Consider the following 27,005-nt stretch of genomic DNA (forward strand, 5'->3'; position numbering starts at 1 on the left):
GAAATGTCAGAGCTGCTGCAGAAAGTGCGGGCCGTCTGTGTGCACTTTCGGCATTCTCACCCTACTGCTGCTCGCCTGTCAGCGCTGCAGCGTAACTTTGGCCTTCCCACTCACCGCCTCATATGTGACGTGCCCACAAGGTGGAACTCCACCTTGCACATGCTGGCCAGACTGTGTCAGCAGCAGCAGGCCATAGTGGAGTTTCAGCTGCAGCACGCACGCGTGAGTCGCTCTGCGGAACAGCACCACTTCACCACCAATAACTGGGCCACCATGCGAGACCTGTGTGCCTTATTGCGCTGTTTCGAGTACTCCACCAACACTGGTGGCCAGTGCCGATGACGCCGTTCTCAGCTTAACTATTCCACTTCTATGCCTTCTTGAAAAAACACTTTGGGCGATGATGGAAGAGGATGTGGCACAGGATGAGGAGGAGGAGGATGAAGAGGTAACATTTCCAAGGCTTTCAGGGCAGTCAATCGCAAGTGGCTCCAAGGGTGGGTTCCTGCACCCACAAACGCCAGGGACACATTTGTCCAGCAGGGGCACAGTTCTGGAGGATGACGAGGATGAGGAGGAGATGGAGGAGGATATGGAGCCATGTTCACAGCAGGCCAGCTCATGGCCATCACTGGTGCGTGGCTGGGGGGATATGGAGGACACAGAGGATACACCTCCCACAGAGGACAGCTTTTCATTGCCTCTGGGCAGCCTGGCACACATGAGCGATTACATGCTGCAGTGTCTCCGCAACAACCGCCGAGTTTCCCACATAGTAACTTGTGCTGATTACTGGGTGGCCACCCTGCTGGATCCCCATTACAAGGACAACGTACCGTCCTTAATTCCCTCACAGGAGTGTGATCGGAAGATGCGCGAGTACAAGCGCACGCTGGTAGACACGCTGCTGGTGGCATTCCCACCTGACAGCGGGGGCACAGTGGAAGCACAAGGCCTAGGCAGGGGAGGAGGAGGAAGGGGTCATCAATGCTGCCAGGCACCGCCAGCACCTCAGAAGGCAGGGTTAGCATGGCCGAAATGTGGAAAAGCTTTGTCCGCTCGCCACAACAAGCAGCAGCACCAGCAGCTGATTTGGAACGTCTTAGCAGGAGGCAGGATTTCACTAACATGGTGGAGCAGTATGTGTGCACACGCCTAGACGTACTGAATGACGGGTTTGCCCCCTTCAACTTCTGGGTCTCCAAGTTGGGCACATGGCCTGAGTTTTCCCTTTACGCCTTGGAGGTGCTGGCCTGCCCTGCAGCCAGTGTATTATCTGAACGGGTATTTAGCACAGCTGGGGGCATTATCACAGACAAGCGCAGCCGCCTGTCCAGAGCCAATGTGGACAAGCTCATGTTCATTAAAATGAACAAGGCATGGATCCCACAGTACTTGTCCGTACCTTGTGCAGAATAGACATGTATACCAGCCTTATCCAGCCATTGCTGGATTTGATCTTTATTACTCTTTTGGGGTTTACCCGAATTTACATTTTTTTTTATTAAAAACCAAAACCAGTGTTGGCTACCTTGTCCTCCTCCTCCACTGCCGCCGCTGCTTCCACCTACACCGCCATATCCACCGTCATATCCTCCACCACCTCAACCTCCTACTCCATATGGGCCTCGTCCTCCTCCTACATCATTATTTTAAGTTATTTCCCTATCCACATTTGTTTGCAGAGCACTTGCCATGCTCTTAATAGGATTTTGCTGCCATTTGCAGCCCTCTAGCCCTTTCCATTTTTGTTTTAGAGGCATTTTAGTGCTCAAAGGTTCGGGTCTCCATTGACTTCAATGGGGTTCGGGATCGTGACAGTTTGGGTTAAGCCCGGTTCACGAACCCGGACTTTTTTTTCAAGTTCGGTCGAACCCGCCGAACCCGAACATCCAGGTGTTCGCCCAACTCTAGTTACTATCCCAACATGGTGCAAAAAAAATAACACTGCCCTATCTTAAGCCTTTCAAAAATGATAAATAATGAAGCATTAAAACAATAATCTAAACTGCATAAATAAATAACCTAAAAAAAAAAGACAAAAAAAAAAACCTGAAAAGAGGAAGGCCCAAACTGTATGTGTGATGTGTCCCATTCAACAGCAATGCTCTTCCAATATATCTCCACCATGAATTATAATGTTTCTGAGTGACGTCCTACCACAAATTTGAACCAAACTAACTAGAATGTATGACCTCCAAATTATAGGCAGGTCATATTCAGCAATGCTCACTCCAACAGCATCCCATAATATCCATAATGTTTTTCCACTCTAAATTGGTTCCATAATCAACAGTCACGTATTTTACAGTCAGATAGCCAGCAAAATAGATGAATCAAAGATGATCCAGAAAGTTAATCAGTTTAAAAACTGTACAAAATAAAAATATGAAGGAATTCACATATGTCGAATGCCCATATACTCTTATGTGTCTCAGACAATGATACAGCAACATAGTATCTCTTTTGGAAAGCAATCATCAACAGCTCCAATGCTAGCCCTAGGGCATAAAAAAACAGCTTCAACCAATGACATGGCGTCACTAAGTTCTGCACTACACATTTTGTCTTCAGTTTTTATAATCTAATATACTATGTCTTAATTTACTTGAATGTGCTTTACCTTGTTAATACTTTGTTCTTTTGACAATCAAATGACCAGAGTAATGATAAGCTCTTGCAAAATCCATTACAAATCACAGTAGACATTATAAACCATCTGAAATTGTTAATACTTACAAATAAATGCTGTGAACAATGGGTAATACTAATGATAATATTTGGCATTCACAGCTTTTTGCTGCTGTAATTTCTAATCAAAATATTACCACATTTTACTTAAGATGTACATTGTATATGTAGAGTAGAAGTTTGATTTTAAGTAATACCATGTAATGGCTTTACCTTAAATGCATATATACGGCATGCATATGTAGAGTAGCAGTTTGTTTTTAGCTTGACATCATTTATTGGGTAACTAAATAGATTGTAGTGCAAGCTTTCAAGGCACGCTGCCTCTTCTTCAGGCATAGCTAAGAAGAGGTCAGCGTGTCTCGAAAGCTTTCACTTTAATCTATTTACTTAACCAATAGGTGGTATTGCCCTCAATCCAAACTTCTACTTTTGTTGATTGGTAACAAGGTATAACACTCTGCTGCTGCTACATACAGTGGGTACGGAAAGTATTCAGACCCCCTTAAATTTTTCACTCTTTGTTATATTGCAGCCATTTGCTAAAATCATTTAAGTTCATTCTTCTTCCTCATGAATGTACACACAGCTCCCCATATTAACGGAAAAACACAGAATTGTTGACATTGTTGCAGATTTATTAAAAAAGAAAAACTGAAATATCGCATGATATTACATATATAATCAATATATATAGTAAAAGTGCACGTGCTATCCTTGTGCAAAAAGTTATTATTGCAAATCAAAGTGCTTCCTAGTGCATCCACAAAACATAATAAATTATGTCACATATAATATATCATTAAACTATATCAACATTAAATTAATTGTGCTCACTTTTACAGTGCTCCAAAAAAAAGTGATTACAGTGTCTATAATATTTAATAGTCCAGAGCAATTCATGCAAAAAAAAAAGTGCTTGTGTAAACTTGATTGCTTGGATCTATAGTGCTCCAGGTGAGGGGGTGTGTCACACGTTGCCTCTTACCAGATTAAAGCAGGTCACAAGGACCCCCAACGCCTGTGATCCCTTTAAATGGGTGGATCAGACCTCTACTCGACTTCTTTTCCAGAATATCCTGCTCCTTTTCCCTTTTTTGTGCGTTACTCGTATATAGGCAGTACAGTCCGCATATATAAAGATATATAAGATAGCCACAGATAGTGTAATACTGTTTATTGTAAAAAAATTACACAATAAAATAACAATTGGCTTCTTACATTTAGTTGTGCCCTCCTGGCACTGGGCAATTGGGCAGTTAGTATCGTGCGGGTATTAGGAAGACAACGTCTGAGGATCTGCAGTACCCTCCTGTATCTCCTTTTCCCTGTTTACTTGCAGCGGTCGGCGTGCGTCCCAGCCACTGCTCCGAATGCCTCTATTTCCTACTTCCGGGTTTAGCAGAGACCACAATGCATTTCGCTATGCTTGCGTCATCAGGCGTCATAATTTTATATCTTAAGTATTTGTATATAGCACTATAAAAAGATCACCAGCGCCTTTTTTCCAACTATACATACCTATTTATTGTTTTTAACAATTAAAAGGGCAGCAGGTTTTAACATCTTTTTTAAGGGCTAGGCGCCTTCGCTAAACCTTTATGAAATATCACATGGTCCTAAGTATTCAGACCCTTTGCTGTGACACTCATATATTTAACTCAGGTGCTTTCCATTTCTTCTGATCATCCTTGAGATGGTTCTACACCTTCATTTGAGTCCAGCTGTGTTTGATTATACTGATTGGACTTGATTAGGAAAGCCACACACCTGTCTATATAAGACCTTCCAGGTCACAATGCATGTCAGAGCAAATGAGAATCATGAGGTCAAAGGAACTGCCTGAAGAGCTCAGAGACAGAATTGTGGCAAGGCACAGATCTGGCCAAGGTTACAAAAAGATTTCTGCTGCACTTAAGGTTCCTAAGAGCACAGTGGCCTCCATAATCCTCAAATGGAAGACGTTTGGGACGACCAGAACCCTTCCTAGAGCTGGCCGTCCGGCCAAACTGAGCTATCGGGGGAGAAGAGCCTTGGTGAGAGAGGTAAAGAAGAACCCAAAGATCACTGTGGCTGAGCTCCAGAGATGCAGTCAGGAGATGGGAGAAAGTTGTAGAAAGTCAACCATCACTGCAGCCCTCCACCAGTCGGGGCTTTATGGCAGAGTGGCCCGACGGAAGCCTCTCCTCAGTGTAAGACACATGAAAGCCCGCATGGAGTTTGCTAAAAAACACCCGAAGGACTCCAAGATGGTGAGAAATAAGATTCTCTGGTCTGATGAGACCAAAATAGAACTTTTTGGCCTTAATTCTAAGCGGTATGTGTGGAGAAAACCAGGCACTGCTCATCACCTGTCCAATACAGTCCCAACAGTGAAGCATGGTGGTGGCAGCATCATGCTGTGGGGGTGTTTTTCAGCTGCAGGGACAGGACGACTGGTTGCAATCGAGGGAAAGATGAATGCGGCCAAGTACAGGGATATCCTGGACAAAAACCTTCTCCAGAGTGCTCTGGACCTCAGACTGGGCCGAAGATTTACCTTCCAACAAGACAATGACCCTAAGCACACAGCTAAAATAACGAAGGAGTGGCTTCACAACAACTCCGTGACTGTTCTTGAATGGCCCAGCCAGAGCCCTGACTTAAACCCAATTGAGCATCTCTGGAGAGACCTAAAAATGGCTGTCCACCAACGTTTACCATCCAACCTGACAGAACTAGAGAGGATCTGCAAGGAGGAATGGCAGAGGATCCCCAAATCCAGGTGTGAAAGACTTGTTGCATCTTTCCCGAAAAGACTCCTGGCTGTATTAGATCAAAAGGGGGCTTCTACTAAATACTGAGCAAAGGGTCTGAATACTTAGGACCATGTGATATTTCAGTTTTTCTTTTTTAATAAATCTGCAACAATGTCAACAATTCTGTGTTTTTCTGTCAGTATGGGGTGCTATGTGTACATTCATGAGGAAGAAGAATGAACCTAAATTATTTTAGCAAATGGCTGCAATATAACAAAGAGTGAAAAATTTAAGGGGGTCTGAATACTTTCCGTACCCACTGTATGTAGAGTACATATGTTGAGAGAGTATGTAGAGTGTTTGAATAAAGCTATCAACAGATATAGGATAGTGGGGTTGATTTATCAAAGGAATATTGACTGTTCACCTGGCAGGGTGTATGCTGACTTAGGAAAGTATATGTTCAATTTGCAAAATAAATATTAGATAAACTGGGTTTATTTTGAATAACCAATGATGTGTGAGGGAAATTTTAAAAACATGATTTTTTTCTAGAACAGGATTGGTATTCATATTGAATATATCTGCACCGTATTCATTAGCATTGACTTGAAAAGTGAACATACTAATCCATACAAGAATAAAATACCCATGTACAGGTGTCAGTGCCAGATAATATAGCATAACCTTTCCAGGCTTAAAGTGATTGCAAATTCTTTTTTTTTTTAAATAACAAACATGTTACACTTACCTCCTCCATGCAGTTGGTTTTGCACAGAGTATCCTGGATCCTCCTCTTCTTGGGACCCTCATTGCTACTCCTGGCCCCTCCTTTCTGTTGAGTGCCCCTACAGCAAGCAGCTTGCTATGGGGGCACCCAAGCTGAGCTGCAGCTCTGTGTATCTATTCAGACATGGAGATGACGTTTCGCCACGCCCCTCTTTCTCCTGGTAACTGACTTTGATTGGCAGCAGTGGGAGCCAATGGGGCCACTGCTGTGTTAAAACAATCAGGAGGTAGAGTCCCCGATGGCCGACGGACTTGTGGACATCGCTTAATAGAGATGGGGCTCAGGTAAGCATTAGGGGGTGCTGGGGCGGCTGCTGCCCAAGTTTTTTTATCCTAATGCATAGAATGCATTAAGATAAAAACGCTTCTGCCTTTACAACTCCTTTAAGACATACACATGTCTATTGTATACAGTCATTCAGTTATCTTAATGAAGCACCCTCCTAGATCGGTACTAGGATTAGATAGATTTAGTGTTGGCTCACTGTGTTTTGAGTAGATGTGTTTTTGATAGGTAAATTTAGCTTATAACACTGCAGTCAGTGTGACTCTAATCGTAGTGTTAGGTAAATTTAGTTGCTCACTGTATTCAGTGTAGCTGCATTTGACTAGTTAGGTCTGCTCAGTGTCCTCAGCTGCTGCTAAATGGTTTACTCCCTCTGCTTTCCAGAAAAACTGTGAGAACTTCCTAGATCACATGTGTGGAGCTATGCAGATGGCAACATGAATATTATACATCCCTGGTGTATTGGATCTTAATGTACGCTTGATGCGCAAATAACTCTAATAGGTGCACTTTTGAATATTAATTTACGCCAAGAGCAATTAATCCCGTTGTGCTAAAAAGCACAGTTCTCAGCTCTTTTGTATAGGGTAATGGAGCGCGCTCAGCAGTACCCAATAATACGGACACACAGGCTGTTATCACATTGGATGCTCGATAGAATGTCCTGCCTAAAGCATTGAGCTCTGTTTATTTATGGGACAACACAGGGATAACAGCAGGAAGTGATGGCTATTCAACATCAGCCAATCAATTCCAAATGTACAGTAGCATGATATAAGTTACTCACATAGAATCAGCCAATGACATACCTGTATACATTCAAATATACAATAGAAAGGGGGAGTACACGATCTTGAACAAGAAGAACAGCACGCACGGCTTCCCACTGTTGGTGCATGGAAACCCACGTGTATAGGAATTTGCACCTAACATTATACAATGAAACCAGCGTGTAACATAGAAACATAGAATGTGTCGGCAGATAAGAACCATTTGGCCCATCTAGTCTGCCCAATATATCTGAATCCTATGAATAGTCCCTGGCCCTATCTTATATGAAGGATAGCCTTATGCCTATCCCATGCATGCTTAAACTCCTTCACTGTATTTGCAGCTACCACTTCTGCAGGAAGGTTATTCCATGCATCCACTACTCTCTCAGTAAAGTAATACTTCCTCATATTACTTTTAAACCTTTGCCCCTCTAATTTAAAACTGTGTCCTCTTGTGGTAGTTTTCCTTCTTTTAAACATGCTCTCCTCCTTTAACGAGTTGATTCCCTTTATGTATTTAAAAGTTTCTATCATATCCCCTCTGTCTCTTCTTTCTTCCAAGCTATACATGTTAAGGTCCTTTAACCTTTCCTGGTAAGTTTTTTCCTGCAATCCATGTACTAGTTTAGTAGCTCTTCTCTGAACTCTCTCTAGAGCAGTGATGGCAAACCTTGGCACCCCAGATGTTTTGAAACTACATTTCCCATGATGCACATCTACACTGCAGAGTGCCTGAGCGTCATGGGAAATCTAGTCCTGAGTATCTATAGAGTATCTATATCCTTCTGGAGATATGGCCTCCAGTACTGCGCACAATACTCCAAGTGAGGTCTCACCAGTGTTCTGTACAGCGGCATAAGCACTTCTCTCTTTCTGCTGCTTATACCTCTCCCTATACATCTAGGAATGAATGAACCGTGAATGCTGCTCTGATCAAACTCATGCATGCACACCCGCCACTACTACTAGCGTGAATCTAACTCAGCAAGGCTCAGAGAACAATGCCTAATAGGATTATACTACTGTTCCCATAGATGTGAGGCTATCTGCAGGGAAAGAGCCATGCTGTTTCTTCTATGGTGATCAGGCACAGTATAAAGACATGAGCATGTATCCCTTCATAAAGGCAGGTAGATATCAAAATGATATTGACTTCACAGAGCAAACATATCCCCGGCGAGGGAACACATCTGCACATTATACAGGGGACCCCACTGTTGGTCATATCTTTGCTGCTTGCTCCTTGATCTCCGCACCGCAATACACATGGACCTCTACCTGCAGGAAGGTTTTCAATGCCAGTAGTCTTTCCTCAATGCTGGTTCGCCTGTACACACTCTAATGAGCATATTGCAAGCAAACCGACAACAGGAGCCATACTGATAAGCTAAATAAAACACACCCTCAAAAATGTCCACAGTAGTTCTAATAAAATTTCCACAACACTGGCCAATACCAGGGAGCTGGGCCCTGAAGGCATGCTGGACGAATGTATATATTCTCTGAGAACACTGGGCTCAGGGTTTTTTCTGTAAAGAATTAGTCCAGTTTGGAGGGCTTGCTACCCTCCAGGGCATAGCTGTCATGTGTTTGCTGTCTGTGAGGCCTCAGGTGGGTGACCTGGGAGCCTGGATGTGTAAGCTATCTGCTGAAGGTCTGGTCTGGTATCACTGGATAAAGGTGCCGCTTGGAAATTGGAAGGAGTCAACCAACTGTCCCTGGACCTTTTGTGAGTACTTACAGTTGTGAGAGATCTTAGGGACTTTTGGGCTGCTGCCACACCTCTTTTGCTAGAGAGTCAGCTGTGTGTTTGCTTAAGGGAACATTGGCTGCTGTTCTGAAGAGCTTATCCTACTTAGTTATATGTGAAGGGTCTCTGCTCTTGCTGCTCTAAAGCAGGAAGCTGGTGTGCTGTTAACTGCTTCCATTACAAAGTCCACAGTCTGCTATATGAAAGACTTCTACCTCAGCTTTACAGGGAAGAGTTCACTGTTCTCAACTTGTACATAGTTTCTGTTTTTGGAGTATCCCACTCAATTTCCTCAACTTATTGAAGAAAAGAGTGACTGTGTTTGTGTGCCCCAATCCATTGGGGAAGAACCTGGGCAAATTTGATATTTGTCTATGAACAAGATTTTATGTAAGCAATTTGTGGGCATCCCGGTGACTTAGTGGTTAGCAATTTTGTCTTTTAGTATGTAGATCCTGGGTTTGAATCCAGGATCCACCTGGAGTTTGCATATTCTCCATGTGCTTGCATGTGTATTCCAGTTTCCATCTACTCCCCAAGGACATGCTTTTTGAACAATTGGATTAAATATGTGTGTTGGAGAACTTAGATTGAAAGCTCCTTAAAGGCAGGGATTTATATAAATGTACAGTATGAAAAGTACTGTGTAAATTGCCTGTGCTATATAAATACCTACAATAAATAGACATTTAATAGATAAAATAATCAACCTTAAGATACTCATTTCTTCAAACTGCTATACCACCATTTGTCTGTGTATAGCATAAGAAAGAGAGATGCGAGTTCCTTTCTGGCCAACAGGTATATCCTCATTTGACAAGAGAAGGTAAGTGGGGTTTAGCATCAGAAACAGGGTTTTCATATTCATAAAACTCCTTTCTAGCAAACTGTATGCAGGTGGGCATTAACCACTTAAGCCCCGGAGGATTTTCCTGCTAAACGACCAGGGGGTATCTTGCGATTCGGCACTGCATGATTTTAATGGACAATTGCGCGGTCGTGCGACGCTGTACCTAAACGAATTTGACGTCCTTTTTTTCCCACAAACAGAGCTTTCTTTTGGTGGTATTTGATCACCCGTGCGATTTTTACTTTTTGCGCTATAAACAAAAAAAGAGCGTACATTTTGCAAAAATAACAATATTTTTCACATTTTTTTATATGAAATTCCCCCAAAAAAAATGTAAAAATCAAAATTTTTTAACATTTTCGGCCAATTTGTTTTATGCTACCTATGTTTGGTAAAAAAAATCGCAAAAAGCGTATTTTGATTGGTTTGCGCAAAAGTTATCGCGTTTACTGACAAAGGGAAAGATTTTTGTCATTTTTGTTGTTTTTTTTTAACGTGTAATGGCGGCGATCTGCGATTTTTTTTGCGGTACTGCGACATTGCGGCGGACAGATCGGACCCTTGACTGACATTTTTGACACTTTTGGGGTTACCAGTGACATTTCTACAGTAATCAGTGCTATACATATGCACTGTTACTGTAAAAATACACTGGTAGTGAAGGGGTTAACTTTATTTGGGAGGGAGGGGCTGTGTGTATCCCTAGGGGCGTGCTTTCTACTGTGATTGGCTGTGGCTTGAGCTGTAAGGACACTGATCAACGGATCTACATACTAGATCCGTGTGATCAGTGTCTTTACAGCGAGGAGAATGACAGGTGGCTTGTTTACACAAGCTGCCTGACATTCTCCCTCTCCCCCTCCGCGGGCGCGCGCTCACTCCCCAGAACCTCACAGGCGAGCGACGTAGACCTACGTCACTCTGCCTGTGAGGGGCTGACTGCCGCAGTAAATATACTGTGAGCAGTCGGCAAGCGGTAAAATTATGTTAGGATAAAGAAGGCAATTGCAGGCATTTTTGGGGGGTCCACTATTGGGTGTTAAACGCTTCCATACCAGGTGAATTCTGGCATTCCTCTCCTACATGTAATAATCCTGAAGTTTTTTCTAGAAAATTACTCAGAACCTCCAAACATTTTATATATATTTTTAGCAAAGACCCTAGGGAATAAAATGGTGGTCATTGGAATTTTTTTATGTCACACGATATTTGCGCAGCAATTTTTCAAACGCAATTTCTTTGAGAAAAAAAAAACACTTTCATGAATTAAAAAAAAAAAAAAATACAAAAGTTAGCTACATTTTTTTGTATAATGTGAACAAGGATGTTACGCTGAATAAATAGATACCTAACATGTCACGCTTTAAAATTGCGCACACTCGTGGAATGGAGCCAAACTTCTGTACTTAAGGATCTCCATAGGCTACGCTTTAAAGATTTTTACAGGTTACTAGGGATGATCGAACTTTTGAAAAGTTTGGTTCGACCAGAACACCCGAACTTCCCGAAAGTTCGGGTCCAGATTCCAGAACCCCATTGAAATCAATGGGACCCGAACTTCAGTAATCAAAAAACACCATTTTGAAGCCCTAAAACCCAATAAATGCCCCTAAAAAGTGCCTAGGGTTCTGGGTCATGCCCCAGGGACTTAATCACACAAAAAAAAGTTCTTAAAAATTGTCGTTTTTGATAGAGAGCAAATTATTAAAAAAAAATAGAAAAAAAAAATAAATGAGATTTCTTTGGATTTAGTGTCTGGGGGGTCTAAAAGGTGTACCTGTGAAGTTTCAGCTCTGTAGCATGTCCAGAACCAGAAAAAAAGATCATTTTTCTTCAAATTTTTATTAGCGCAGGGATGGGGTTCCGCTACTTTCACACCTGGGCGTTTTTGTTTCAGGCGTTTATTGGGCATTTTTTGGGCATCTTTGGAAGCAGGCATGGCATCTGAACTTCTGTATAGGGGTATATATACACACACACATATATGTATATATACACACATACAGGTGTGATAGGAGCAGAACCCTATCCCTGCAAATAATTTCATTAGCGCAGGGATGGGGTTCCGCTACTATTACACCTATATGTGTGTATGTGTATATATACATATATGTGTGTGCGTATATATATACCCCTATACAGAAGTTCAGATGTCATGCCTGCCTCCAAAGACACCCAAAAAATGCCCAATAAACGCCTGCAACAAAAATGTACAGGTGTGTTGTTGCAGGCGTTTATTGGGCATTTTTTGGGCATCTTTGGAGGCAGGCATAACATCTGAACTTCTGTATAAGGGTATATATACACACACACATATATGTATATATACACATACACACATACAGGTGTGATAGGAGCAGAACCCCATCCCTGCAGATAATTTCATTAGCACAGGGATGGGGTTCCGCTACTTTTACACCTATATGTGTGTATGTGTATATATACATATATGTGTGTGTGTATATATACCCCTATACAGAAGTTCAGATGTCATGCCTGCCTCCTAAGACGCCCAAAAAATGCCCAATAAACGCCTGCAACAAAAACGCCAAGGTGTGTTGTTGCAGGCGTTTATTGGGCATTTTTTGGGCGTCTTTGGAGGCAGGCATAACATCTGAACTTCTGTATAGGGGTATATATACACAAACACATATATGTATATATATATACACATACACACATATAGGTGTGATAGGAGCGGAACCCTATCCCTGCAAATAATTTAATTAGCGCTACTTTTACACCTATATGTGTGTATGTGTATATATACATATATGTGTGTGTGTATATATACCCCTACACAGAAGTTCAGATGTCATGCCTACCTCCAAAGACGTCCACAAAAAAGCCCAATAAACGCCTGAAACAAAAACGCCCAGGTGTGAAAGTACCGGAGCCCCATCCCTGCTCTACTGCAATTCTAAGACAAACAATCTTTTTTCTATGGCGGTCACCCTGACATAGCAGTCAGTTCACCCTACACTACACTACAGTCACCCTGACACTTAACACTTTCCCTACAGAAACTAGATTATTGAATCTAACTATAGTGGTATATAGTACCATAACTACACTAGATATCCCTTTCCTTACACTAATAATTGCTAAATAACACCTTTGCAGCAGGAGTAACAGAACTGCTTCCACTCTCTTCCACATCCCTGTATTACAGTGCTCGGAATTCGGACGAATTTCGAACAGTCAATGTTCGGGTCGAACCGATGGTCGACCCAAACCTTTCGATCATCCCTACAGGTTACCAGTTTACAGTCACAGAAGAGGTTTTGTGCTATAATTATTGCTCTTGCTCTAACGTTCGTGGCAATACCTCACATATGTGGTTTGAACATCGTTTACATATGTGGCGATCTTGTGCTAGAATTATTGCTCTCGCTTTAACGTTCACAGTAATACCTCACATGTGGTTTGAATGTCATTTACATATGCAGAAGCGACCTACATATGCATTCACGTCTGCATGTGAGCACAAGGAGACAGGGACGCTTTCATTTTTTTTTTACTGTTTAGTTTATTTTTTTATTTTTACACTTTCCCTTTAATTATTTTTTTTTATCATTTTTATTCCTATTTCAAGGAGTGTAAACATCCCTTGTAATAGGAATAGGGCATGACAGGTCCTCTTTATGGAGAGATCTGGGGTTTAGAAGTCCCCAGATCTCTCCCCCAGGCTGGAAAGCCTTAGATCAAAAAAATAAATATAAACCGATCTCAGGCCTTCCAGCCAAACACACGGCAATGTTTACAACTGCCGGGGCCGGACGTGAAGTCATAACGTCGCACCCGGCCTCTGAGAGTCATAGAGATGACCGGGAATCATCTGGTCCTTGGTTAGCTCTATAGTAAACTTCTGCTGCTACCGCTGGTTTCCTTCTCTGGCTCGTGTGTAAAAACAATCAAGCGGCTGAACTGCCACTATGATTGTTTTAATGGGCAGGGAATCACCGGCAGAAAAAATATATATCTGAATGATGCCTTTAGCTGAAGGCATCATTTAAATATCTCCACTGAAAGCCTAGGACCTCATATGACGTTCAGCGGTATAAAAGTAGCTAAATATCAATCAAAAGAAGTTCAGACCATTTAAAATAAATCTTCTGCAGACTTTATTCTCTCAGAATGCACCATGGCAAAACAGCAATCAAAGCAAAGGCAGCACAGAAGGGAAAACTAAGATAGTGTTTGTTCTCTCATATTAATGAGAGCTCATGTATCCTTCATATAGCAACATAGAACACATTTATTCGAAGCATTTCTAAAACACACTCCTCTAGCAACTAATTAATAATTACTAATGAGTAACAGAAATTCCTCAGTCAAATAAAATGAAGCCAGATACCTATCTCTTGATGATACAAAGAAGCATCCCTAGCTCACATAGTCTACAGGAGCATACTACAGTACATATTCTGAGCATAGATATATAGTGTAAGTGAATGGAAATCAAGGACCTAGTTCTTGCTAACAACGACTTTAGGTATCAAATATTCAGAGTGAATGACAGGTTCAGTTTACATAAACAGCATAATGTTTGATGCTATTATAAAAGACAGGATGATTATTAAAGAACATTCAGTGTAGCAAAAGAAAATGAAGGAAATCATTTACAATGCTCCAATTTAATGAATGTCATAGAAATAAAAAATGAGAAGCCAGTTTACTTGTATAACACAGTTTTATGTGACCATATTTTTCAGTGTAATTAAATTCAGGCAAATAACAGAGCATTTGAAACTAGTGGATTGAAGTACCTCATTTTGTTTTGTAACCCTGTTATAGTTTAACACAACAGTGGTCACTGGAAACAATCACAAGCCTTAGTTTGAATAAAAAGTAAAGTGGCAAAATTTATAAAAGAAAAATCCCATTTAAAATTCTATATATAAACAAGAAAATGTGTGCATTTTACCCTAAAGAAAAATGTATTCTTTGTTACAGGTAGTGTATGATTCAAGCCAACAATTAGAACAAAAAAAAAAAAAAGGTAACTATAACAACTTTCATTAAGAAGCTAAGTTCTCTAAATTCCTTTTCCAACATGCTGTGCACTCATGTTTAAAATAATTTTATAGCTTCTAGCACTGACTATAATATGATGTTACCGTGCACAAAATGAACCTCAGCACATAGCATTCTGCTGATAAAACCATGCTTTTAGATTAAATATGTTGGAATAAGAGCTAGGGGCACTTAGAACTTTTAATGAAGGTTGTTATGGCATTATAAGAACAACTTGCCTTTACCTTCCTATCAGTCTTCAGGCAAGAGATAAAAACATGAGAGAGAGAGAGATAATTTTGTAGCGATAAGCATGAAATATCAAGACAGCTTGATTATACTCAAATAATATATGATGAAAACCTGTATGTTTCATTCAAGCACACTGAAAACTGGGGCTCTAATAAAAGATTTAATATGAATTAATAAAAGTTACGTTTTAGTCCAGTGAGTGTAGACATGCAAAGGTGATGAAGCATTTTATGCCTGACTTTTGAAATTATTAACCTTTACCAGAGGTGGGGACAAGTCACACATGGTCAAGTCCAAGCAAGTCTCAAAGTCTTAACCATCAAGTCTCGAGTCACAGTTCAGCTAAATCAAGCAAGACAAGTCAAGTGAAGGGTTCACCCTAAGCAAGACAAGTCGAGTCCTAAAACGTTTCAAGTCAAGTCAGGTCAAGTCACAGTACTAAAATAAATAGAAGTAAATTTTTTTGATACATATTTTTATTTTTGCACAGAAAAGATGAACTTGTATACATATATTATGTATATACATTTGCTATATACGAATCATATGCATACCATATCTGTGCTACATTAATATCTGAAAATAAAATTAAATTTGTTGTTTACACAAAACGTTTACTAAAATGTCTAAAATGTGTTGCATTTACAAAAAATAAGGTTTGCCAAGACAATGGCACTAAGCTGTGAACGATGGGGCCGCATAATAATCCCCCCATGACTGAACACACGCTCGACAGGTGCGCTTGAAGCAGGCACAGCTAATACCCTCATTGCCATTTGGAACAGTGAAGGCATTTTCTTCTTGTTCATTCCCCAAAACAAAAGGCAGTTCTGGCCATCACAATTATCCAGGTAATGGTTGAGCTGGGCAGCAGGGCTGAAATGAGTGGATTTCTTATGCTTTTTGTGGTATAAGAATAGCCCAGTTTCATCACCTTTTGATTTGCTCTTCTTCATCTCCATGACCTGTCTGTTCCAGACCTGTCTGTTCCATATTGGTATGCTCTGCCTCCTGGAAAATTAGATCTAAAACACAAAAATGTAAAATTACAAATAAACCTACACAATATTCTAGAACAGTGTTTCCCAACCTGTGTACCGTGGCACACAGGTGTGCCGTGAGGAGTCCCCAGGTGTGCCGCGACAAAATGACCCAAATGTGCATTAATCCTAAAGAAATGTTTTCCTTGCAGTAATATTAGCAGACAAACCGTTCTACATTCTGATTGTGGCTGAAGGGACGGCTAAATTCAGTTCCGCTGCCAGTTGCGATCCGGAAGCTGCTCCGGCCTCCCGACAGCGTCTATGCCAAAAGAAAAGGAATTGGCAGCACTCCAGGTTGAGTCAAAATCCAGGTTTATTGACTGGACATCCAAATATGACAATCGTGACAAGGTAGACGCGTTTCACACACTGACTGTGTGCTTAATCATTACTTCTAGCAACCGATGACGTCTATGCCAACTGATGATGTCATCGGTTGCTATGCGAGGATCGGCAAGTGCTTGCTGGGAGGTGAGAGCCGCGGTCCCGGGAGCTGCTGCTGGCGCGCTTTTCAAGACAAGTTCCAGCAGAGAAGAAGAACAGGAGTGGCTTCAGTGGCTCTGTGAGTTAATTATTAATTATAACATCAGAATATTATAATGGATGGACTGTCACTATCTTAACACTTACCTGTTCTTGCTTTCTCCATTTCACCAAGTAATATAAATATACATGGGTTTTAAATGCTGTATTTTTGTTAATAGAAACTGCATTTTTTTTATGTTGTATTCCGCTTGCACATGTGCTTCTGTTTGCCACAACATTAAAAAAGAAGTGCAGTTTCCATTAACAATAATACAACATTTAAAACCCCCATATCTTATCTATGTATATTTATTTTACATAAAAAGAGTAAAAAATTGGTAATTACATTTAAAAGAAAAAAAAAAAAGCAATCATCTGTATTATTGTTAATGGAAACTGCACGTCTTTTTTTTTATGTTGTATTCCGCTTGCACATCTGCTTCAGTTTGGCCGCAGCGCAGGTGTAGCGCAGAATACCCGCTGTTTTCATGTGCGTTACCTGTTGCTTCTCATAAACTTCTATTATGTCCTACATTTTTGGTGCATTTTCTGAAAGCACACCAAAAATGAGGGACATAATAGAAGTAGGAAACCACAGGAAACGCACATGAAAACTGCGGGTATCCAGCACTGCAGCCAAACAGAAGCAGATGTGCAAGCGGAATACAACATTAAAAAAGAAGTGCAGTTTCCATTAACAATAATACAGCATTTAAAACCCCCATATCTTATCTATGTATATTTATTTTACATAAAAAAGAGTAAAAAGTTGGTGATTACATTTAAAAGCAAAAAAAAAAAAAAAAAAAAAGCAATCATCTGTATTATTGTTAATGGAAACTGCATGTCTTTTTTTTATGTTGTATTCTGCTTGCACATCTGCTTCTGTTTGGCAGCAGCGCAGGTGTTGCGCAGAATACCCGCTGTTTTCATGTGCGTTACCTGTGGCTTCTCATAAATATAATTTTATCGACATTTTTGGTTGGTGAGCCTCGGGATTCTGCCAGATTGTAAAGGGTGCCTTGGTTGAAAAAAGGTTGAAAAACACTGTTCTAGAGCTGCATGATTCTGGATACATAGACAATTATCTAACAATTATTTACAAATAAATTTCATGTAATTTACTAAATATTCTGACACAATGCTAATTGCTGTAGTCTATTTAAAAATATTGAATTTAAAAGATTTTTAAGCTGTCAGAAACTGAATAAATGATTCAATGTCTCACATATAAAGGCGTCACTTGTTTCATTACTGGATGAATCAGTGTTTTGGAAGAATCTCTTGGATGGATCATTAAGTTTATGAATGAACATTATGAATGTTTGTGAATGAATCATTTAGGAGTAAGATTACTTGGGTGTTTAAATCAAGATTGCAAACTTTTAATGGTTTATTGTGCAGCACTTCCAATTTTTTCTGTAAAAAATAAATAAATACTACTAATAATGTCATATAGTATGGGGTCTCATTCTAAAATTAGCCTATCACTTACTTTTTACTTCCATGGTCAACTGTTCCTTCAGCTTGTCATCAACCAATACATCGTGCTCTATCCACATTACCCCAAAGGCTGGATCAAGAACAGCTGCTTTGACATAAACAGGATCAGAGAATGGCAGGATTCCTTCATTTGTCTCTGGCTGAGACATTTTTACATTGACAAAGATGCCTTTGAATCTTCTTTGCAGTGATCTTTGAAGATTGTGGATTAGGTTGACCAAGTATTGTGTTCTTACTTTATGGTTTTCCAAGTGATTGTTGAGGGACAGAACACAGGGAATCGCAGCACTTATGGTTACAACTTTCTCTCCATGAGTGAGATCAGTGGCATCAGCAAAGGGCTTCAGAATGCTGACCAGTTCTTTAATCTGAGCCCACTCTCTTAGAGTGAAAATAATCTCTCTGTGTCCTCCTGGAAAATTAGATCTAAAACACAAAAATGTAAAATTACAAACAAATCCAAGACCATTCACAAAGTTTGGTAGTCACAGCTAAGCAAGGACTTTAGCTGTCGGAAAGTGGAATTCCATTGAGTAACAACAGAAGCAGGAACTCCACGTTGGCCAAATTCTTTCTCAAATTCCTCCTTAAAAGAAGTACTTGTGTGGAGCAGAGAACTGATCTGCAATGCTTTGGCCAGAGCTGAACTGACAGCCCTGGTCTCTTTAAGACCATCACCAACAACCAATTGTAGTGTGTGTGCAAAGCACTGTAATCTATGCTGACTTTTGGAGGTCAATGTCTCATTCAGCCTCTCCTCCTCATCCACTGGAAGGGCATTCCAAAGTTCTGCATCATCAAGGCAGTCATCATCATCATCCTCATCTGCTTCAGCTGAACTGGGAAAACATGTGGTGAATGCCTTCTTCATATTTTGTGCATTGTCACAAATGATATGATCAATCTTTTGTTTGATTTTATACTGCTCACATACAGCTGCAAGAAAAAGTATGTGAACCCTTTGGAATGATATGGATTTCTGCACAAATCGGTCATAAAATGTGATCTAAACTAATAACACACACAGAATGAAATGTTGCCGTGTTTTTATTGAACACACCATGTAAACATCCCCAGTGCAGGTGGAAAAAGTATGTGAACCCCATAGACTAATGACATCTCCAAGAGCTAATTGGAGTGAGATGTCAGCCAACTAGAGTCCAATCAATGAGATGAGATTGGAGGTGTTGGTTACAGCTGCCCTGCCCTATAAAAAACACACACCAGTTCTGGGTTTGCCTGATGTGAATGATGCCTCGCACAAAAGAGCTCTCAGAAGACCTACGATTAAGAATTGCATAAAGCTGGAAAGGGTTATAAAAGTATCTCCAAAAGCCTTGCTGTTCATCAGTCCATGGTAAGACAAATTGTCTATAAATGGAGAAAGTTCAGCACTGCTGCTACTCTCCCTAGGAGTGGCCGTCCTATAGAGATGACTGCAAGAGCACAGCGCAGACTGCTCAATGAGGTGAAGAAGAATTCTAGAGTGTCAGCTAAAAAATTACAAAAGTCACTGGCAAATGCTAACATCCCTGTTAGCGAATCTACAATACGTACAACACTAAAAAAGAATGGATTTCATGGGAGGATACCACAGAGGAAGCCACTGCTGTCCAAACAAAACATTGCTGCACGTTTACCGTTTGCACAAGAGCACCTGGATGTTCCACAGCAGTACTGGCAAAATATTCTGTGGACAGATGAAACCAAAGTTGAGTTGCTTGGAAGAAACACACAACACTATGTGTGGCGAAAAAGAGGCACAGCACACCAACATCAAAACCTCATTCCAACTGTGAAGTATGGTGGTGGGGGCATCATGGTTTGGGGCTGCTTTGCTGCTTCAGGGCCTGGATGGATTGCTATCATTGAAGGAAAAATTAATTCCCAAGTTTATCAAGACATTTTGCAGGAGAACTTAAGGCCATCTGTCTACCAGCTGAAGCTCAATAGAAGATGGGTGTTGCAACAGGACAATGACCCAAAGCATAGAAGTAAATCAACAACAGAAAGGCTTAAACAGAAGAAAATACACCTTCTGAAGTGGCCCAGTCAGAGTCCTAACCTCAACCCGATTGAGATGCTATGGCATGACCTCAAGAAAGCGATTCACACCAGACATCCCAAGAATGTTGCTGAACTGAAACAGTTCTGTAAAGAGGAATGGTCAAGAATTACTCCTGACCGTTGTGCACGTCTGATCTGCAACTACAGGAAACGTTTGGTTGAAGTTATTGCTGCCAAAGGAGGTTCAATCAGTTATTAAATCCAAGGGTTCACATACTTTTTCCAACTGTACTGTGAATGTTTACATGGTGTGTTCAATAAAAACATGGCAACATTTCATTCTTTGTGTGTTATTAGTTTAAGCAGACTGTGATTGTCTATTGTTGTGACTTAGATGATGATCAGATCACATTTTATGACCAATTTGTGCAGAAATCCATATCATTCCAAAGGGTTCACATACTTTTTCTTGCAGTTGTATTTGTTCAAATTCTTCACAAATTCTCTCTCCCGTATGTGACCCCTTGAACCGGTTGCAAGCTAGTAGATGAGATTTCAACGTTATAGCATCTGCTGCAGTGTTCATCCAGTGAGCGGTGACGCCAAGGTAGCCTCTCATTCTTCTGTCTGACCAGATGTCCACAATGACAGACAGATTTTCAACTGTGGCCATTTCACTTATTAGTTTTGATTGTCTCTCAGACACCACCCTGTCAAGTCTTGAGGTGATGATTCTGCGGCTCGCTGTAGTATATTTTGTGTCCATAATGGAGAGAAAATGAATGAAGTGCTTGTTGTCAGTGATAGACAGGGGCATGTTGCAATTAATGATCAGATATTATTGCTTCTGTAATGACTTTTTGTCGAGGGTAGTTGACTGGATATGTAGTAGTCTGGGGCACAATGAATTGTGACATGGATGGCTGCTGTAGATTGCTGCAGTGTATCTTGGATTTGAGATATTCATCATATCTCCATGGATTTAAAAAAAATATTCAGTATGGTATAAGCGCAATGCTTTTTAGTTTTCACATGCAGTCCACACAAACACTTGAAAATGCTCACATTTAATACAGATAGAGCAGCCCGCTCATTTTAAGATGCCCCTCAACATTAAAATTCAGAATACGCCAATGTTATAGTCAAAATTCCCCAATACATCTATTTGCGAGACGTATCACAGTAATGAATCTAATGATAATGGTCATATATCTAATAAGAAAAAAAACATAATATGCAACCAAGGACAAATTATGACAAACAGAAAAGATAAATTCATTACATTAGTAATCGTTATAGATCTTAGTGAAACTGACTATAACTGACTATAAAGAGATGACTTTCTTACCTTTCCTTGTGGCTCTTGAAATGTCGAATGAAATTTGACGTTGTGGTTGTCGTGTCAGATATTCTTGGGGTGCATATTTTGCATCTGGCAAATCTTATTGGCACAGTCCAGTTCAAAGTCCTTATAGCCAAACATGACTATTTGTGGAGCTCGACTACTGTCTTCTGCCATGTTTGGGCTGGGCTGGCAGCCGTAGACCTGTGGGGCAAGTGCAGGCAAGTCCCCCATTGAACCAACGATTCACGATCACGAATCAGCTCACCTGTTTTAACAAAAATAATGCATCAATGCAGCCTCACGAGTGTCTATAAATGTAGCCTGATCAGTGCCCATTAATGCAGCCTCACCAGTGCCCATCAATCCACCCTCATCAGTGCCCATCAATCCACCCTCATCAGTGCCCATCAGCTTAGCCTCATCAGTGCCCATCAGCTCAGCCTCAGTGGTGCCCATCAATGCAGCCTCACCAATGCCCATCAATCCAGTCTCACCAGTGTCCATCAATGCAGCCAGACTGTTCTGATGGCACTGATGAGCTGCACTGGTGGGCAATGATAGGTGGTACAGATGAGCTGCACTGATAAGTGACACTGATGAGCTGCACTGATAGGTGGCACTGGTGAGCTGCACAGATGGACACTGATAGGTGATGGGCATTGATAGGCGGCACTGGTGAGCTGCACTGATAGGCATGACTGATAAGCTGCACTGATAGGCAGGACTGATGAGTCGCACTGATGAGCTGCACTGGTGGGCACTGCTAGGTGGCCCAGATTAGCTGCACTGATGGGTAGGCCTCACCCATCAGATGGGCACTAATAGGTGGCACTAATGAGCTGCACTGGTGGGCACTGCTAGGTGGCACTGATTAGCTGCACTGATGGGTAGGCCTCACCCATTAGATGGGCACTAATAGGTGGCACTTATGAGCTGCATTGATAGGTGGCACTGATGCGCTTCACCGATGAGCACTGGTAGGTGGCACTTATTTGCTGCTCTGATGGGCACTGATAGGAGGCACTGGTGAGCTGCACTGATAGGGGGCACTGATGAGCTGCAATGGTGGGCACTGCTGGATTAAAAGCTGGGTTCAGGGGCGAGTCCAAAGGGGGGTGATAAATGGGGAGTACTCAAAATGGTCTGGTGTGGAAAGTGGGGTCCCCCAAGGATCTATCCTTGGACCAATCCTATTTAATTTATTCATAAACGACCTAGAGGATGGGATAAACAGCTTAATCTCTGTATTTGCGGATGATACTAAAATAAGAAGGGCAATAACTTCTACGCAGGATGTGGAAACCGAACAAGAAGACCTGAACAAAATAATGGGGTGGGCATCTACATGGCAAATGAGGTTTATTGTTGAAAAATGTAAGGTAATGCATTTGGGTGCCAGAAATACGAGCGCAAGTTACTCACTAGGGGGAGAGCCTTTGGGGGAATCTAAGATGGAAAAGGACCTGGGGGTCCTAGTAGATGACAAGCTCAGCAATGGCATGCAATGTCAAGCTGATGCAAGCTAAGACAACAGAATACTGGCATGTTTTAAAAATGGGATTCACTCCAGAGATAAAAAGATAATTCTCCCACTCTTTAAGAAGAGAGAAAAATCTATGCGCTACCACTAAAAGAAAGGTGGGGTTAAAGGCTGGAATATAGAATGGAGCACCCGGACTCTGAAGCTAAATCCTAGGTGACACCACAAACAAAATAAGTTAAGAATAAAAAGAAGAATCAGCGCAAGATGTCACTACTGGATGGACCACATAAATAGGACTGAACCTCATATAAACATAAATTCAGAAATGATCCCTAATAAACTTATGCAATGCAAATAATGTGTGATGATCCCAAGCTAATAAAGTGTTACAAAATAATTGTACCAAGGTGTGTAGGGTGCTTGCACAAACCAAGAATAAAAGGTTTTAAGAAAGAAATATCATATAAATAAATTTTCAAAGTGATATGAAGAAACTCCAATAAGTGCCCTCTGAAAAGTGAGCCCCTGCAACCACAGGTTGCACAAGAGGTGTGCATATAATAACTGGAATATTCGGTTGAGTTCCTTAATGGAATAATAAATGAGATAGGGTGAGTGCCCTCTGAAAGGTGAACCCCTACAACCAGAGGGTTGTACCACAAGTGCAAGAAATAAAGTGACAGATGTGCCAGTGATTATTATTTAAAACAAATAAGCAACAATAGATGTGCAGGTAAATTGCACGTGAATAATAATCTGAAAAAAATATCCAAACACAAGAGGAAGTATTAACTCGAATTGAGGGAGTAAAGTAGTGCAAAAATTCTGTACCCCACAAAAGAGGGGGGAAGGGGGGCAAATAATGGTGAAAAAATATGGTGAAAAAGTGTATATCAAATAAATGTTCATAAAAGTTCATAGAAGGTGCAGTGAAGAACGATACTTCCGGTGACAACCCCGTGCAAAAAAACTTCCGTGAGCTAGGAGATCCACATAAGTGTAAAATGCCCGCTCACCTCCATTTACACTCAAAATGAGCGTTTCAGGTCAACCTGCAGACCCTCCAGATCAGGTTTCCAATCGGTCACACTATTCCAATGGAAGTCCACTGGTTATGCTGGGTAGATGATGTAACTTCTCTAGTAACCTCCGGTGTATGGGGATGGCTGTATGCTTCCGGTGATACTCGTTTACCAAGAGAAAGTAATAAAGGGGACTCTCATAGTGTAGTACGTTTGAAACAGCTTTAATAAATAAATAAAATCGCACTTACAGTTAGGTAGAGAGATATCAGCGTTGGATATTGTAAAGGATCCCGCAGTTGCGGTCCCTTCCTCTACTTACGGTCTCGGCCGTAGACCGGAAGTGACGTCACCACGGCTTCTCCCGATGCGTTGCGTCACAAAATCATGTGACTTTATCAAGGGTAAGCCATTGGGTGACGGTCTCGGATATTTATAGCATCCTGGTAGCCATGGGAACCAGTGATATTCGCCATTCTGCTATTAACCCACATGCAAAATAGATGCCACCGAAGAGGGCATAGCCACAGTATCTTTTTTCCTCTTTGTTCCTCGGAGTGTTCAATCTCAATATAAATATTCAAGCTGGATATTTAAAAACAATTGGATAGCCGTAATCATATTTAAAACACTGGTTAAACAGCAATCTAACCAGAGACGCCACCTAGTGTTCAATCGACATATATAAAAGTCTGGAACTTTAATTCAGACTACCTATGACACCTAGTGTTGAATACATGTAAACGCAATATTATATTATATTCATGGAGCAAAGGGTGCCATCTAGTGTTCAAATGGTATATAGTCTCCATGAAACAAAACATATATATTTCCAAACACGATAAGTCTTAAAATTGATAAAATCAATCTTGCTAAATGAGAATATTTTAAAATTGAGCATCCTGGGTTAAGAACATCATGGTAACAGTAAATAAAACATCCATAAATAAAACTATGCATATATAAAATGACAATCATATTAAAATTGTGAGGAGAAAGACATAGAAAAGGAGAATATAAAGGATACAGAATTATCGAAACAAGAGAATATTTTAAAATGGGCCATAATAGAGGTCATTATAAAATGTTGGGATCAATAATCAGAGATGAAACAATTCAGGTACTGCAATGTCCATGCCAACTTCAATATGTTGGAGACTATATATAGATACCTGAAACGCTCATTTTGAGTGTAAATGGAGGTGAGCGGCCATTTTACACTTATGTGGATCTCCTAGCTCACGGAAGTTTTTTTGCACGGGGTTGTCACCGGAAGTATCGTTCTTCACTGCACCTTCTATGAACTTTTATGAACATTTATTTGATATACACTTTTTCACCATATTTTTTCACCATTATTTGCCCCTCCTTCCCCCCTCTTTTGTGGGGTACAGAATTTTTGCACTACTTTACTCCCTCAATTCGAGTTAATACTTCCTCTTGTGTTTGAATATTTTTTTCAGATTATTATTCACGTGCAATTTACCTGCACATCTATTGTTGCTTATTTGTTTTAAATAATAATCACTGGCACATCTGTCACTTTATTTCTTGCACTCGTGGTACAACCCTCTGGTTGTAGGGGTTCACCTTTCAGAGGGCACTCACCCTATCTCATTTATTATTCCATTAAGGAACTCAACCGAATATTCCAGTTATTATATGCACACCTCTTGTGCAACCTGTGGTTGCAGGGGCTCACTTTTCAGAGGGCACTTATTGGAGTTTCTTCATATCACTTTGAAAATTTATTTATATGATATTTCTTTCTTAAAACCTTTTATTCTTGGTTTGTGCAAGCACCCTACACACCTTGGTACAATTATTTTGTAACACTTTATTAGCTCGGGATCATCACACATTATTTGCATTGCATAAGTTTATTAGGGATCATTTCTGAATTTATGTTTATATTAGGTTCAGTCCTATTTATGTGGTCCATCCAGTAGTGACATCTTGCGCTGATTCTTCTTTTTCTTCTTATCTCCCACTCTTTAAGTCTCTTGTCCAGCCGCATCTCGAGTATGCTGTCTGGGCACCAGTCTTCAGAAAGGATGTGCTGGAACTAGAGAGAGTCCAAAGAAGGGCAACGAAGCTAATAAAGGGACTGGAAGATCTCAGCTATGAGGAAAGACTACAAACATTGAACTTATTCTCTCTGGAGAAGAGACATTTGAGAGGGAATATTATATCAATGTACAAATACCATACTGGCGACCCTAGTAAAGGGAACAAACTATTCAGCGAAAGGGACTAGTGGTCATTAGATAGATTTAGAAGGAAAGCGGTTTAACCTTAAATTGCGTAAAGTGTTCTATACTGTCAGAGCGGTAAGGATGTGGAATTCTCTTCCACAGCAGTGGTGTCAGCGGGGAGCATCGATAGTTTCAAAAAAAATTTAGATGGGCACCTTAACAACAACAACATACAGGGGTATACAATGTGCTATTGACAGAAACACTTATACACACACTTATCATAGGTTGAACTGGATGGACTGGTGTTTTTTTTCAACCTTACTAATTATGTAACTATGTATACTTTTCCATCTGCTTATGTAGGAGTGTCAAAATTACAACCATCACTGGGTGTAATCTTAGGCTCCATGTACACGGGACATTGTTAAAAGTCCCTTTGAATGCTGGAATTTTTAGGACGTTTGAAACGTCCGTTCGGTCGCGTTTGTACCCGCATTTAGCGGGCGTTTAGCGGGCGTTTGCGTTTAGAACCGTTCCTAGAGGTCAAAAAAATTCCCCTTTAAAATGGAAAAATGCGAACGCTAAACGCGGGTCATCGCGTTTGGACGCGTTCAGACGCGTTTCGGACGCGTTTGTGCGTTTGAAACGCCGGGAAACACACGTTCGAACGCAAATAATTGCATTCTAAAAACAGTCCCTGAACGCAACTGCCTGCAAATGACTGTAAACGACCT

General features: G+C 40.8%; 1 protein-coding gene across 1 annotated transcript; it reads right to left on the reverse strand.

The window, feature by feature from the left end:
- Nucleotides 1-15,459: 15,459 nt before the first annotated feature.
- On the reverse strand, nt 15,460-19,087 carry LOC309552618 (zinc finger BED domain-containing protein 4-like; the record flags this gene model as incomplete). The annotated part of the gene is made up of 3 exons (XM_082253559.1): nt 15,460-16,170; nt 18,209-18,642; nt 18,690-19,087. 3 exons carry the CDS (start codon nt 19,085-19,087, stop codon nt 16,076-16,078), a joined length of 927 nt encoding a protein of 308 aa, XP_082109685.1. The 3' UTR covers nt 15,460-16,075.
- Between the last annotated feature and the right edge of the window lie 7,918 nt (nt 19,088-27,005).

Source organism: Pelophylax lessonae (genome assembly GCF_965119305.1).
Source record: "Pelophylax lessonae genome assembly, chromosome: 4".
Lineage (NCBI taxonomy): Eukaryota > Metazoa > Chordata > Amphibia > Anura > Ranidae > Pelophylax > Pelophylax lessonae.